The sequence below is a fragment of the Protobothrops mucrosquamatus genome, unplaced genomic scaffold (assembly GCF_001527695.2).
Source record: "Protobothrops mucrosquamatus isolate PMUCROS unplaced genomic scaffold, P.Mucros_1.0 scaffold26, whole genome shotgun sequence".
In the NCBI taxonomy this organism is placed as follows: domain Eukaryota; kingdom Metazoa; phylum Chordata; class Lepidosauria; order Squamata; family Viperidae; genus Protobothrops; species Protobothrops mucrosquamatus.
The window spans coordinates 270427-286065 of NW_015386411.1; the positions used below are offsets into that span (position 1 = coordinate 270427).

At 33.1% G+C, this 15639-nt stretch overlaps 1 protein-coding gene across 1 annotated transcript in view; it reads right to left on the reverse strand.

Moving 5' to 3' along the window:
- The window catches only part of CEP290 (centrosomal protein 290), a gene marked incomplete in the record, with an annotated part of 54865 nt that overhangs the window by 31240 nt on the left and 7986 nt on the right, over window positions 1-15639 (reverse strand). The window contains 16 exon segments of the mRNA XM_015810965.1: window positions 10-159; window positions 547-711; window positions 3083-3225; window positions 4352-4436; window positions 6350-6462; window positions 7063-7150; window positions 7230-7330; window positions 9057-9219; window positions 9794-9966; window positions 10487-10610; window positions 11490-11612; window positions 11701-11790; window positions 12081-12263; window positions 13086-13238; window positions 14014-14067; window positions 14864-15007. Coding sequence (XP_015666451.1) covers window positions 10-159; window positions 547-711; window positions 3083-3225; window positions 4352-4436; window positions 6350-6462; window positions 7063-7150; window positions 7230-7330; window positions 9057-9219; window positions 9794-9966; window positions 10487-10610; window positions 11490-11612; window positions 11701-11790; window positions 12081-12263; window positions 13086-13238; window positions 14014-14067; window positions 14864-15007 — 2052 coding nt within the window.

The following is a 15639-nucleotide window of genomic DNA, read 5'->3' on the forward strand; positions in this document are numbered from 1 at the left end:
TTTATTTACCTGCAAAAGGTGTATTAAATATTCATTCTGGGAATTAATTATGTTCACACTAGAAGGAGATATCCCTTCTGGAAGATTTAGTGATTTAAATACTATGCTGCCACCTTCTGATTTTTTCAGCATATCAATTTCATTTTCTAGATTTGCAATCTGAAAAATAAACATTAAAAAATAACAATGCAGGGGGGGAAATCTCAGAAATCTTTGAAGTTTTATCTAGCCCATCTCACTAAAACTACTGGAAAATTCCATAGTTATAAATTAGAAAACCTTCCCTGGAACTCCATAGTACCAAATCACACTATATGTAAAGCTTCATATATTTTAACAGCTTTCAAACAAGTCCAGCAGAAGAGCACCTGGAACATCATTATGTCAGTCACAACAGATATAATTCAGTAATGCAGCCCACAGACAAACAAACAACATTCAACAAAGCAATTCCATTAAAAACAATTTGCAACACAAATAACTCTGACTGGGACTTTTTTCCAGTAGTAGCAGAGATAATTTTGAAAGCCAAGGTAACATACATACTTCTGTATTTGCTTTAGCTAGCTGGTTAGAAAAGTTTATTGCTTCTTTCCGAGATTCTCTCAATTCTTTGCGCAATTCTTCATTTCGGCCTGTCAGCTGGTCCACTTGGGCCCTCAAATGCAAGCTGGCATCAAAAGCTCCTTCCGCATTCTTTAATTCAATTGCCTGTCAACAATCAGTTCATCACAAAAATAAGTATTTTCAATTAAATTATGGAAAATTTTCAGTTCCCCCAAACAATAGAAATCTATTAGTTATCCAAGTACTCCACAGGATCTGTTAATGTAGGTACTGTATGTATGTATGTATGTATGTATGTATGTATGTATGTATGTATGTATGTATGTATGTACATATATGTGTGTGTTTGTATGAGAGATAAAAAAAACTAGTGCTCTCCAAAAGTTTGGGACTATGATTCCTATCATCTGAAACTATAACAAGTGATCTTGCTGGATTCATAGATTAAAATAAGGCTAAATAAGGCCATGGTACCTACAGAACTGCTTTCATCCCATTACATTGACCTGTTCCACCTGGTCAGGCAAGGAAGGTATGCTATGTAAACTGTCAGTTAAAGAATTCTGACTGGCGCGATCTAAAAATAGAGCCTTCTCTGACATTGTCCCTGTCCTGTGGAATATTCTCTCCCCAGAAGTGAGGCAGGCCCCCCCTCTCCTGGCCTTTCAAAAAGGAGTTCAAACATGGTTCTGCAGCCTTGCAGAGGGAGCCTAAAGGAGTATGCAGCCTTGGGGCTGGATAATGCCCTGAGAGTCCTCTCTTTGCCTTCTCAATTGATTTTTAACAGATCTTAATTATTTTTGCTTCCTCCCCCCAAAAATAATTATAATTAATATTAATTATAATATTTTAATTTTTTAGAGTTTTTTATTTTTTATTGTACTCTAGTCAGGATCCCTTTTTAAGTGAGATGAGTGGTTCAGAAATGCAAATAAATAAATAATAAAATATCTGAAACCCATCTAATAACTTCATCCTAATATATTGTAAATTTATTTAATGCTCTATAGCAGTGATGGCAAACCTTTTACAGACCGAGTGCCCAAAATCTGCCCCGCCCCGCCACCCTGCTCCAGCCTGCCCTGCCCCCCCACCCACCGGGCCACTCACCACCTCCATGGCACGCCGCAGATCGACCAGGCGGCCTAGCAGCGCCATGGCAGCCATGTCCTCTGCCCGCGCCCTGCAGCATCATCGACACACAATGGGGTGCGAGGGCGGAGTCCTGTCCCCGCTGCCCAGCTACCATGTCTTTGGCTGCGCTGCTCGGTGCGGACCGTGCCTGGGGGCAACTCTCCTCCGGGGGAAGCTGCTGGTAAGGAGGGGGCCACAGGGAGAGGCGGGGCTGGGGCGACGGCGCACATGCCCACAGAGAGGGCTCTGAGTGCCACCTCTGGCACGGATGCCATAGGTTCACCACCACTGCTCTATAGCTTAATAGAGCTTAATTTAAAATCTTGAAGAATGATTTCTATGATGAAATGAAACATATCTCCAAAGTGCAATGAATAAAAAACATATCACATATGAAAAAAGACACCAACACTATTCTATAACTCTCTTAGAAAAAAATTCTAAGGAATGAGGAAAACAAAAGGAATCAATCTATGTGCAAACTGCAAATACTAGGCATTACCATTTCCAAAAGATTTTCAAGAAAATTAAAAGGGAAAAAATATTCACTAGAATTTTTTCTTTTTTCTTCAAGATAAGATATGGCGATCCGGCAGGTAATTGATTTTGGTCCCTTATGTAAGCCTTCATCTTTGTCTCTATCTTACCCCAAGCCATTATTTTGTACTTACCTTCACTAACAAAACAGCTTCAAACAGCTTAGTAAAATTCAGTCCACTTATCTCTGCCTTAGAGCATATGAAACATTTTGAATAGTTGTATGAATACAGAGGTAGAGCAGCATGGTATTAATATTGCTGATCAGGGTTATGGGCAAAATCATGAAAGACTGCTGATGCACACCTCACTTCCATAACCATTATAATACATAATTTATAATGCAAAGTATGGTCAGTTTATATTTTTGCAGAATGGACTGCAACACTCTCATCAACTGCCTACTACCTCTTTTTTTTTAGTCGGTAAAAACATTTGGCTCCTCCAGATAGATCCTAGGCATTACCTAATCCCAAACATTTCACTTTAGACATGAAAAGATGGTACATGCCTTCTAGATGACCTTAGAGGAGAATCCCATTTTTAGGAATTCTGTCAGGACGTTGTAAACCTGGGGTCTTCAAACTTGGCCCTTTTATGACTTGTGGACTTCAACTCTCACAATTCCTCAGCCAGCGAGCCTGTAAATCCCCTGTAAACACTTACAGGGATTTATTGTTGCTATAATTTGTTTCAAATTCTGTAAAACTTTCAGTTATATTCAGCAAGAGGCATAACTGATATATTTTCCTATTTTATGTGCTATTTTTAATAACATGAAATCCATTGAATAATGGGAGAGATTCAACTAAGCTAAATAATTAAAATAAAACAAGAGACTCACATTTACTAACCGCTCCAGACTAGGAATCATAAGAGCATTTTCTCCATCTTTCACACCTGGATCCTTTTGCATATCCTTTATCGCTTGTAAAATTTCTTTCATGCCTTGTTGAAGGTGCTTGTTTTCTTGTACTAACTCTTTCACTACAATTACAATGCATATTGTTCACATCTGGACACCATGGAAAAAAAACTTTCACATTCATATGCATTTTTAATGCTTGAAACAGTGACTTGACTCCTTATTGCCACTTAGTTGTACTATTCTATATTGGTATTTGAAATTCATAAACAACTTTCAGTTAGTCCAGAAAGCAACAGCCCAATTGTTGGCAGTTGTGAGGGCAGTTTGGGTGCAACATTTGATTAGGGGTCTGGAGGCTCACAAATGTTGTTTCTCTGTGGTGATGCAAATACTATGGAATTCCCTGCTTCCTGAAATATGATTAGTTTCAATAAAGCTTTAGAAAATTATTAAAAACACAATTGATTGGTTTATCGATAACACAATTTAGTTCTATTTTGTTTGGTTGCTTTATGATTTTATCTGTGATTTCATTTTAGGGTTGTTTACTACTTATTGTTATGCATTGAGGATATTTCTCATGGCAAAAGTCCCTTATGGCAGAGTTTCCCATCCTCTAGTTTATGCAAAGGTTTGCAAGATTTAAAACAGAGACCAAGTTTAATTTTGGTTGATCCGCTAACTGTTGCAGTTTACATGTAGTTACATTTCTTATGGGAACTATAAACCTTTAGATATTCTTTATTAAAATTACAGTTTCAACTTTCCTAGCTTTCAACTTTACCAATCAACAATTATTTTGACATTTATTTTTCTACTGACTGTAAGTGAGCAAGCCTCAAATCTACTATAGGCACAATTAGAAAGCTATATTCATCTAATATTAAGGCAGAAGCTTGACTCCCTTTTAGCCATAATTCTATTATACTTTCAACATTAAAATTTGCAAGACATATTTGGAAAACATTGAGAAGGAAGTAGAATCTTGACCCTTATTCATGCAATTAACTTACTTTTTGGGATAACCCAGCTTATTGTTATTGAAAAAAGGAAAGTGGGTTATATGTAAACACTTTTAGATTGCCAATATTCACTTTTTGCCTGTGAAGTGTCTCTATTAATATAATGAAAATATTGATCAATATTATTCAGAAAACAGAGCAATTTTCTGTATGTATTTTTCATTTTAATGCATTTTTTTTACTTTAGACTAAAGCAATTTAAAAAATAAAAAATTCAGCTTACAATTGGATTTCAATTTCATTATTACAATCCTGTTTTGTTCCAAATCTTTTTCTCGTTCATTTAATTCTTTGGCAAGGTAGTCATTCTGTCAACAAAAATGACAAAAGCATAAAAAACAGAATTCCATTTTAAAAAGCTGAATTAGTTAATAAACTAAGAAGTTGAAGAATCATAGTTAAAACATACATGTGATACATTTTCAACAATGTATATGATACAGTATATTTGAATATATGGATGACAGTCGAACGCTACAAGCAAGGCAGTAATTACAGTCACAAAATATGAAATACTTATCATGCTACAAAACACAAAGATTTTTTATATTATATTTGGAACCTTGAACTACCTCAAATTTCTGGCTCCTGCATCTGTCAAGCTCTAGCTCTGCATTTTTATTCAGTGTGTTCTTGGCAAACAAGTCTCTTAATATCTGCTCATTCTGAAGAATAAGTAATAATTAGTGCATCATTATCTATGTTTTAGCATCAAAAAGCTTTAATATTACTTATGTCTTGTCAACCTGAGGTTGCCTATCAAGTAATTACTAAAGAGTTTCTAGACCAGACATATCAAACTCGCAACGTCACATGACATCGCGCGATGTATCGGAGCTTTTTCCCCATTGCCGGCAATGGGGTGGGCGGGGTTTCCTCGTGACGTGTCTAGCCCACGGGTCAGCAGTTTAACCCCCCTGTTCTAGATGGTCAACAGTTGTTAAGATCCTTAATTGTAGGGCACAAGCAAGGAACAAAGAATTAGAGATTTGGCCACAAACTATTAAAAATAAAGATAGAAACACCTTACTCCTTTTGTATTAATGAGATTATGAAGGCAGGACCTATTTGAATCTCTTTTTTTCAAAATGTTTACACGATAGACTAAGATAAGGCTTGCTGGATAAGTCTAACAGACTGTCCCATCTAAAGATAGATTATGTTATATATTCCCCTTTCTTTCTTAGCACAATCTTATTACAGTGTCATTACAATTCTGCTATGCAAATAGGGAAATGCTCATCTGTCCAGGTAATACCACTCAGGCAATGACAATTCATTCAAATAAATATTATGACCTATCCATAATTATGATAAGTACTATGAGGTAGTAACCTCATGAAATAATTGAATCATGAATACTAAAAATATAAGAGGAAGGTGTCTCACCTCTGACCTAAGGAACATTATTTCACTCCTCAGCTGTCTTATGAGATTTTCAACTCGATCTATCTGATATGCTTTCAATGACTGACCACAATCAAATTGTCCTTCCAAGAGCTCTACCGGCCACGATTCTGAAAAATATAGGTCTTTGCCGGTGTCTTGCAAATCTGTTCTCAAATCCATCAATTTAACTTCAGAATTGTCTTTCTCATTTTTTAACAGGATTTCCTGCACTATATAGGATGACATAGGCTTCCTGAGCAGAGAAGAATCCAAGAATACTTTCTGTACAGAGCACAATGGCATTTGGGCTTGACAAGAAGCTTCCATTTTCTTCATCTCCCTTTCCTCTCTTTGTATATGCTTTTTATCATCCTTTTCAGTTCTTTCCAGCACAGAAAATGAAACTGGACAATCTATGCTGTTCAAATTCTTATTGCTGACTGAACATAAAGCTGTCCCTAGAATTTCTGTGGATGTTTGCTCTAGTGAACTGTAAAGCTCATCTACTGTAAAAGTCTTAGAACTATCACTGTTATCTTCCACTTGTACCTATGGAGCAAGTTGAGAATGAGAAAAGAAACCTTTTTCACTTTTTCAGACAGACTTGGAAAAACTCAATTTAATTCCGCAGATCTTTCAGAAAATCAAATAATTATTTTATCCTAAAGTATGCTTTTTCTTTTTTATATATATGTAGAAGTGTATTCTCAAAATGAATATATGTAGAAGTGTATTCTCAAAATGAATATATTTTCTTGTATAGAGTATAGTTTTTTCAAAGCTGTATACTTTCAGAAATTCAGTCAAAATGGAAGTTCAAAAGAATGACTACCTTTGTTTTAAGTTTATCAAAGTTAGATGTACTCATTAACTCAGATCTCTCTCTTTTCATCTTCAAATCTTCAGTAAAATTATCAATCAGCTGTAGATCATCTGCATCCAGTCCTACTTGGAACAAATTTTTCAGACAAAATTAACTTAGGGAGGATCTGAGAAGTAAAAGTTAAGAAATAGACTTTACCAAAGAAAGTGTAAAAAATCCTCAATGTTTGGATCTCTTAGATTGGCAGGAGATGTCAACATTGTATAAAAGATAGCAGTTCAAACTTTTATCCCACTGTGTAAAAGAAGTGAAGAGTCTCATAAAGCAGAAGCAGGAACTATCAACACTGATTAACCTGATGTAGATTACAGAACAACTAATACCACTTAAATAAAAAGACATTTAGTAACAGATCAGACACAGTACTAAGATTTTTAGCAAATTCTTTTCCATATAGTTTAATGGAAAATACTATGTTCGCAATGAAAGACTACATCACACTTGTAACATGTTCAATAAAACTAAGAATTTGTTTCTTTTTTATTAAATTTGTATGCCACCCTCTCGCTATACAAAGTGACTCTGAGTGACTTTGTTATTTAGAATTATTTAGTCTGACTCCTAAGTATTGGAAAATATTATTTGATTGAGTAGGAATGATAGAAAAACCAATTATTAATCTCATCACTAAATTAATTTTTAAAAAATAAGTACCAGCTTACCTAAAGTTGCAGCTCTTCTCCCTTTCTCCTGAGCCAATTTACGGATTTGTTGTTTCAAGATAACTCTTTCTTCTTCTAATCTTTCAATCTGCATTGAATTTAAATGGCATTATTTCTCTTTGTGCTTTAATTATTATGAAAACCATTAAGTGAAAAATATTACTTGCCTCTTTCAGTAAGACTTGATTTTCAGCCTTGTACTGCTGTTGTTTTAATGCTTTGCTATTTTTCAGTTCAGTTAAATCAATCATTGTTTTTGGATCAAGCCCTAAAATGCAACAGAGCATGCATTAGAGATTATTTGAAGATTTGATTATGAAATTGCTGGACTGGATGATATGGAAAGATACACTGAGAGAAGAGTATCTCTTCCCACATAGGAACTTCTTGATACTTTTCATTTTTTCTTAGTTAAGTATCTATACTGAGCAAAAGCCTCAGCTATTGTATTCATTTTCTTTGTCCTTCAATATTCATTTCTAAATTCAATTATGTTGAAAATGCAGATTTTTACTAAACCTGGCAAAAACAGACCACCCTTTCATCATAGTAGCAGCATTCGGCTAGTTCTTTTAGACTTAACCATTTATTATTAGGTTATTGGTTTTGTCTGACTGATGATGATACTTAGCACTGATGATGGTACTTAGTTTGATAACAAAACATCTGCAAGACAACCACCAAGCTCAGACAGCACCAAAGACCCTACAGTTAAAATTTGAGCTAATTATTCTCTCTGTATTTATGTGTATTTATTTTCTATGCAGCAAAGGAAAATAATCTTAATTCTTAATATGTATGTGGATATGTGTGTACATACATATGTGTGTATGTATATGTGTGTACATATGTATGTGTATACCTGCACACACACAAACATATACTGGGTAGAATATAATCTGGATTCCCAGGATAGCAAGTGACAGCAAAGTTTAGATAGTTTGGTTGAGAGAAAGAGGGTCAAGATAGCTCCTCCCTAGAACTTCTGAGAATATATCTTTAATGATGTAAGTAATTATTTATTTTGGCAAGATTTCTATCCATAGGTGAGGAATAAAGGAAACTGCTTAGAAGCAACTCCATGTATCTTTCTTGGTTTTGGGAGCCACACACTCAGACATACACACACATAAACACACACACAAAGTAGAACACCCATGACTGGTTGGGTCTTTTTCAGAGATATTTCCTTACCCTAACAGAGAAACAGTGTGACTACAGATGGGGAAAAAATCAGTGGAACGGGAGCAACTTTTGACTTCTGCTGGCTTCCCCATTGACTTTCCTTGTAGGAAGCTGGAGGCAACTTTGGAAAGATGATCACATGACCTTGGCTAACCACTGATTCAAAAGTGATTGTCCTATGATTCACTGTTTTATCCAACTGAACATTTTAAACAAACAGATATTATATATATAAATATATATATGTATGTATGTATGTATATATGTGTGTGTGCGTGTATAGAATACACATACATGTGTATTTACAGACACATACATAGACACACGTTTGTGTATACACACATACAGTGAAGTAAATCTGGACAAATCCAACTGACCTACTTGACACAGTGCTCCTTAATATTAATAACAATATGTAAACTTAATAAAATGAAAATAAAGACCAAAATCCAAAGGAAAAAAATCCCTCCATATGGTTAAAAAATTCCTCACTTTTCATTCCACTCCCAATTCCTACCATGCTGCAGATGCATCCACAATGGGTTATTTGATAACACTGCCAATGTTAGTAAAAGTGTTATTCTGTTAAGCACCTTCTCAATGCCCTTAAAATCCAGACCAAAATTTAAAATTGCTTTAATCTCTCTACAAACAAGCAGAAGACATGTTGCCCAAATTTGGATATGAAGAAAGTATCAGTTCAACACCTCAAGATAGCTTTAAAAACTCTGGAGAAAACAAGGTAATCAAAACATGCTAAATATATTATTTAAATATCAAGTTATCTAATAAATCTGATGTGGTCATACCTAGCTGTTCCCGAAGATCTTCATTTTCATCAAGAAGATCATTGATTTTAAATTCAAGTTTATTAACTGCTTTAATTAATGATTCAATTTCACTATTTCTTATTTTGAGTTGCTTTTTTAAACCTTTTATTTCAGCAACAGCATCTTCTAGGCCATATATTCCCTTGGAAAAGAAAAGATTAGAAAATAGTTTAATATTATCAATTGAATATCAAGAAATACATATAAAACATAAAATATCTGGGAATGGAATTATGACCTTAAGTCCATTAATTATCTTCCAAACTCAGTTTCAGCATATTCTTCAACCAGCAAATAAAATTTGGAAGGCGATATAAAGAGAAAAGTTCCAGGACAAAGACTCTTCCTTTACTTGCTTATTTGCATTTATTAAATGCAAACCTAACAAGCTAAAAACAGATGTAGATGTAATATGTGCATGACTGTAAGAGAAGGGATGGTATGCAAGCTGTAACTGCATGAATAGTATAATGAAATGAATGAATTGATTAGCATGTGCAAGAATAACAGATAAACAATGGGTGCAGTAAACAGAAAAAAGAATAGCATAAGAAAAGTATGTTCTTGAATTTGTTTCTGGCCCAATACTTCCCCAGCTCCTGTCCCCTCAGTTGCTGTTATACACCTCCCCTTACTGGGGAGGGAACACCTCTCTCAGCTTTAAGAAAATTGACTGCTTCTGTCTGGAAGATATTCTCTCTGATCAAAAGACATACAGTTTCATAATCTTTCACTCGCTTCAGAGTTTCAATAAGTTCTTTGTCCTTTTCTCTTGCATCTGCTTCTGCAAGTTCTGCTGTCCTTTCAGTTTCCTTGAATTTCTCTTCCAGCATCTGTAATTTTCCTTGCATTTCTCCAATACGATCCTGATGAGTAACTGATAGCCCGCCTGAAATAAAAATATAAATGTCTAATTAGTCAATATTCCTATAGAATTGAATGGTAAAACATATATATAATATGTGACATTAAAAGTATAAATATAGTAGAAAATTAACAATCGGTAAATTCTTTTAAAAAAAAATCAGCTTCCCTTCCACTATAAAATTTTAATCCAAGGGAGTCAGGGACATAAAATGAAATAAAGAAGCAACAACTTCTGAAAAACTTTATTGATACATGGCCAGTAAAGCCTTTGAATGGAAAGTTGAAAATATATATATATATTTGCTTGTGAAACAAGAGAATGAGTAAATTATCTTGAAATATGTTCCTAAATGCATTATTAGGTATATACTCTGAAAAGAATTATCCTCCCTTCTGAACAAATTCAAAATCCCACCTAATATTACTCATAGCTAAGTGTTAGCACATGAACTGATTACCAATGTGCCTTCTTGACTAGCAATTACGGCTATAATCAAACCCTGGTTGTAAATTCAATCAATAATTTTATTCCAAATATTTACTTTTATCTTTCTGGAGTTCTCTTTTCAGGTCCTCGATGATCAATACATTTTTCTCCATCTCCTTTGTATACTGTTCAATCTGTTCAGTGAGCAATTTGATCTGACGGTCTCTTTCTTGCACACCCTAAAAAGTAGTTTTGTATTTAATAAATAACACATGTAACATGCTCTTAAAGTACACCAAAATGGTCAACAGAAAGACAAAAGTACTTACAATACAGAATTCAGATATTATCTAGAAGGATAAGCAAAGGGAGCAAAAAATAAAGCAGAGAAATAAAAATAAAATATACAGCTTACAACTTCATGACAATGTCTGCTAAATTAATCACAGCTAAATGGTATCTCTCATTTCATTTTCTTCTAAATAGACATGAGGTACATATATTTCAGCTTATCATAAATTCAGGATAAACTAATGCATTACTTGTACATGATGACTACCATGAGCCCTTCTATATAGACAATAGACTGCTATAGGGAGAATTTTATGTGTGGAAAAGCTGGTATGAGATTGAAAGGGAGAGGACAAGAGTTGGGAACATATCATTGGAAGAGTTAGAGAGGGACAAGCAAATAATCGTAATTGAGGCCATGCAATTAAATTGTTTCCCCTACTTTTCCTTACACAAAAAGGAACTATGCATTGCCTCACTTCTCCTATTCCATCCCTTCTCAAAAGTTTAAAATGTACTGTATTAAGGAAGCAATTAACTTCCAAAACATATGATTTCCCTATCAAATATTTTTGTTGTCCTCAGCTTCACCTTCAAATGAGCTACGTTAACAGATTTTAAAGCTCATATAGCACATTTTATGGAAAACAAACTATTAAAAGATAATGAATTTAGTGGTAAAATATTCAAAATGCTGCATAGATAAATCTAGCTCTCTAAAATAAGTTTCTACGATATGGCCATACAAAAGTGGGTTGCGATGATAATTACTGCATTATATTTTCTGGTAATGTGAATATTTATTTCACACACAAATGTGTGGATACCTGCTGGAGGGCAAGAATATTGCTCTTGTCAGCATCCATCTGGGCCATCTTCAGCTTCTCTTTCAGAGTCAACAACATTTCCTGATATTCAATTATTTCATCATCTTTGGATGCCAAAATTCTCTGCAAGGTAAAAGGAGACAAAAAGAATCTTAATTATGACAAAACAAAACAAATTGCTAAAATACAGGTAATGTTAATTGCAAAATACCTTCCATTCCTCCACTTTTTCATTTACAGCTGCCATAAGAGGGTCATCTTCTTCATTCTTTGCTTTAAGTTGCTCTGTCAACTCATGCACCTGCATGTTACCATTGAGATACAATTCATAATATAAGCTATTGACAGACTAATTATCAATGGGAATTTTGCAGTACACATACTTGGAATCTAGTTGCTTTCTTACAATTTACATGTAAAATATACTGATATCTTTTTCAATGGATAAGGCCATGGACAAATGTATTGTAAATGAAACTTCAAATTTGGTACTATTTAGCACTCTTAAAATCAACATTACTCATTTGATCCTTTGTACTCTAATTTTAATACTTTGTGTATCTGCTTCTAAGTATACAAGGTGCCTCATACCTGTAATCTATATTGCTCCTTTTCCTTTCTTAGCTGGTCCATAGCAATATCAGACTGTTGCACCATAAATTTCATTTTATTATATTCATCAGTCATATTCTCCATTTCTTGCACAGATTCTTCTAAATTCTTCCTCATTTCCTGGCTTTGTGCTTCCAACTTTTCATTAGCTTCCGTCAAATTCTACAAATGTAAAACAGACATATTTCCATGAAATGTATGCTTTGGTATAAGAAGCAATTCTTAAATTGATCAAATTATATTAAATTGTCCTCTAAGAAAGTCTAAAAGATAACAATAACAACTTTGATCATCAGCACAGTTCTTAAATGCAGGGACATCCAACCATAAAACTAATAATTACAATTAGTTCATGAAACAAAATATGGGTTTTGGCATGTTTTAGGGCACCTAAAAAAATATATTCTCATTAGCGTGATGGGCTGACATGCTATGCTCTAATTAACAACCAAACCATTTTATATTAAACTTTCTTCTGAGTTGCCCTATATAGGACAAGCCTCCACTAGTTTAATTTTGATTGTACTAAATTGGCAAGACTTTCCCTACTAGATTTGATCATGATTTATGCTACTGACTTCCCTGAAGATATTTACACCCCTTTATTCCCCTTACAGATATTTCAGTACTCTTTATTTAAAAAATACGGTAATTCATATATATGTATACAAACACACACATGCACAATCTAAATCTCTGTCCCTCCAATTTGAACTACAAAATGTCTTTTTCTAAAATTAACATCTGCATGGAATACAATTTTTATATGTTTAAGTGAATAATGTATTAGTTGCCAGTCATTAGCTTACTATCCCGAACCCCAGAAAAACATGCCAAATCTTTTGATCTTATATAAAATTACCTTGTTCTTATTCTTAGACAAAAAAAAATAGAACCCAAAATAAACCAATAAGGTCTGCACTCCTTTAAATTAAGAGTCAGGTCTGATTATTTTGTTCTACTGAGCAACTCTTTGAAATTTACCTGAATTTCATCTAGGTATTGAACAAGCTCAAAATTCTTTTTTGATAACTGTGACCTGTAATCTGATTCTTCTCCTCTTCTTGAGAGAAGTGTTTCTTTTTGTGTTTCTAATTGTCTCTGATAGTCAATTACATCCTGACGGAGCTGCTCATTCTGCAAAAAAAACAGAGAATTAAAATACAAAACTGCTTAAGATAAGGTATTACTACTTTCTGAAATCAAAAAATATGCTACTGGTAGTAGATCTAAGGGAACTAGAAGTAATAAACCAGACATGCTTCATTTCATTGGATATATTCAAGTGGAGGCTAAATGGCCACCCAAAATACTTTAATTTATATTGATGCACCAAGTATGGCCAGGAGCTTGATAGCCTAATTGTCCCTTTCACCTTTAAAGAATCTAATTTTAAAATTCAGTTACTGAAAACAAGCTAATACACTGAACACAGACACTAATTAGCACTAATCCTCACCTTTTTCTTCATTCTTGTTTTCTTAAATAAATAAGAACAGAACAAGAAAAAAGAGGGAAATTTAAAAGATCAAACATAACAGGCAGAACAAAAAAGAGAAAAATATAAAGGAAGAAGTAATACACATTATCTTACCAAGCAAGCACATTAATAACACAACATTATACGACTTTATAATGAAGAAAATCCATAAATTGAAGCAGAAATTATCTAGATTGAAAGAATAATCCTGTCATTGCAGAATATTTGATATGACTGAATTAAACTAAATTAAAGGGCCTGTCTTCTAAGAAATTAGAAATCTTTAGGTTTAGCATACATGGCACAGATAAGGAAAGATGGAAATAAGGAAGCACAATAGCAATGATAAATCAAAAATACGCAAGGTGTAACAAATAAGTAGGCACCAGGAATAAAAAATTATTTTGAGTCAAATTATATTGGCATACCAACCTCTCTTCTTAATTTGCTGTTTTCATTTTCTGTTTCTGCATTTCGAAGAGTAAGCTAGAATGACAAATTGGTTAGCTGAAACTATATAGTATGATCCTAATATAATACATGTCTCTTTTTTTTAGGAACCTATATATAAAAATCATTAACTGAAAATAAAAAAACCCTCTATTTCAATCCAAAAGGTTGTTTAACCAGTCTACTAAAACTATAATGCTGTATTTTCTCAGAAGCACATAGTAGCAGAAGTGATTATTATTCAAAATTCACCAATTCCAAAATTTAGTGCAGTCAATCTGCGATCTTATGTAGGGAATAAACTCTATTTAGTTCCACAGACACACAAATATAATTACTGCTTATTTATAATGCACTAAAAATATTAACTTGTTAAAGTAGACATAGGAACTATTGAAACTAGTAAATTTGAGAGCATCTCTTTCAGTTCACTATGCATATTAGATTGTTTCTTATAATTTTATGATTTTGAAACACTTCCAGTGCTTCATTTAAAAAAAACCACTGTATTTATAATCAGATGTATTTTTCAAATCAGAAGTATAGATAATATTCAGTATTGTCAATAAAAGAAAGAATTTCAGATAAAAATCTTATATTCAGTTATCTGTACATTTATTTGACTCAACTGGCCCTTCTTCTGTGTAGATATTATACAGCTTTAGTTTTCCTGAGTTTATAGTATCTATCACTACTATGTTGATATAAATTTACATTATTTTCTTTTTAAAAATCTTATATTGTTAAGCTCTTTTTCTATTTCTATTGCTATTCTCAACATTAATTTGTACATAACAAGTTTTTAATCTTTGTAGAGATTAATATAATTTACCTGCTCATTAGCTTTCTTCTCTTTCTCTAGGTCCTTTTCCATGTCTGCTAATTCTCTGTCTTTTTGTGACAACTGTTTTTCCAATTGGCGAATTTCATCACGCAGAAATCGAGTATCACGGCTACCAGTGGATCGCTGTGCTATCTTAGCAAATATTAAAATAAAACTAGTTATATATATTTAATTATATTAGGGAAAATAAAAAGTACATATTCTAAACAATATAAAACTCATGGAAACTTTTTGAAATATAGTAAATATGCAACTGAACAATGTCAGATCAGATTTAGCTATTTACTCTAAGGGGATCATCTATCTTGGGATCTAAATTAAAGTTATACTGAAAAATAACTAGTAAATTATCAGATATTGAAATAATTCATTATTTCTACTGTAGCACAAATCAAATTCCAAACTATTAATATTTACTTTATGATTCAACATATTCTCTGCAAGTATACTTTTCATTATATTTAAAAAATGTTCCAAAGTCTGATTTCTCAGTTAATAATTAATTCAAGGAAGTTTTCTAAAATATGTAATAGGATCCTGTTTTTTTATATTGTCTATATGACCTATGATTTCAAATAATGAGAATTCTTTCAAGATAATACTTTATTTCAAAAGGCTATAAATTATTTATCAAATACATTTTATTTATTTTAATTTAAAAAGTGGGTTTTTTTTAGAAAGTAGCAATGTTTTAAGTAATTTTGTAACCAGCTCAGAGATTTTTAAATATTGGGCAAATTAAATAATTGCAGGATTTAAAATTA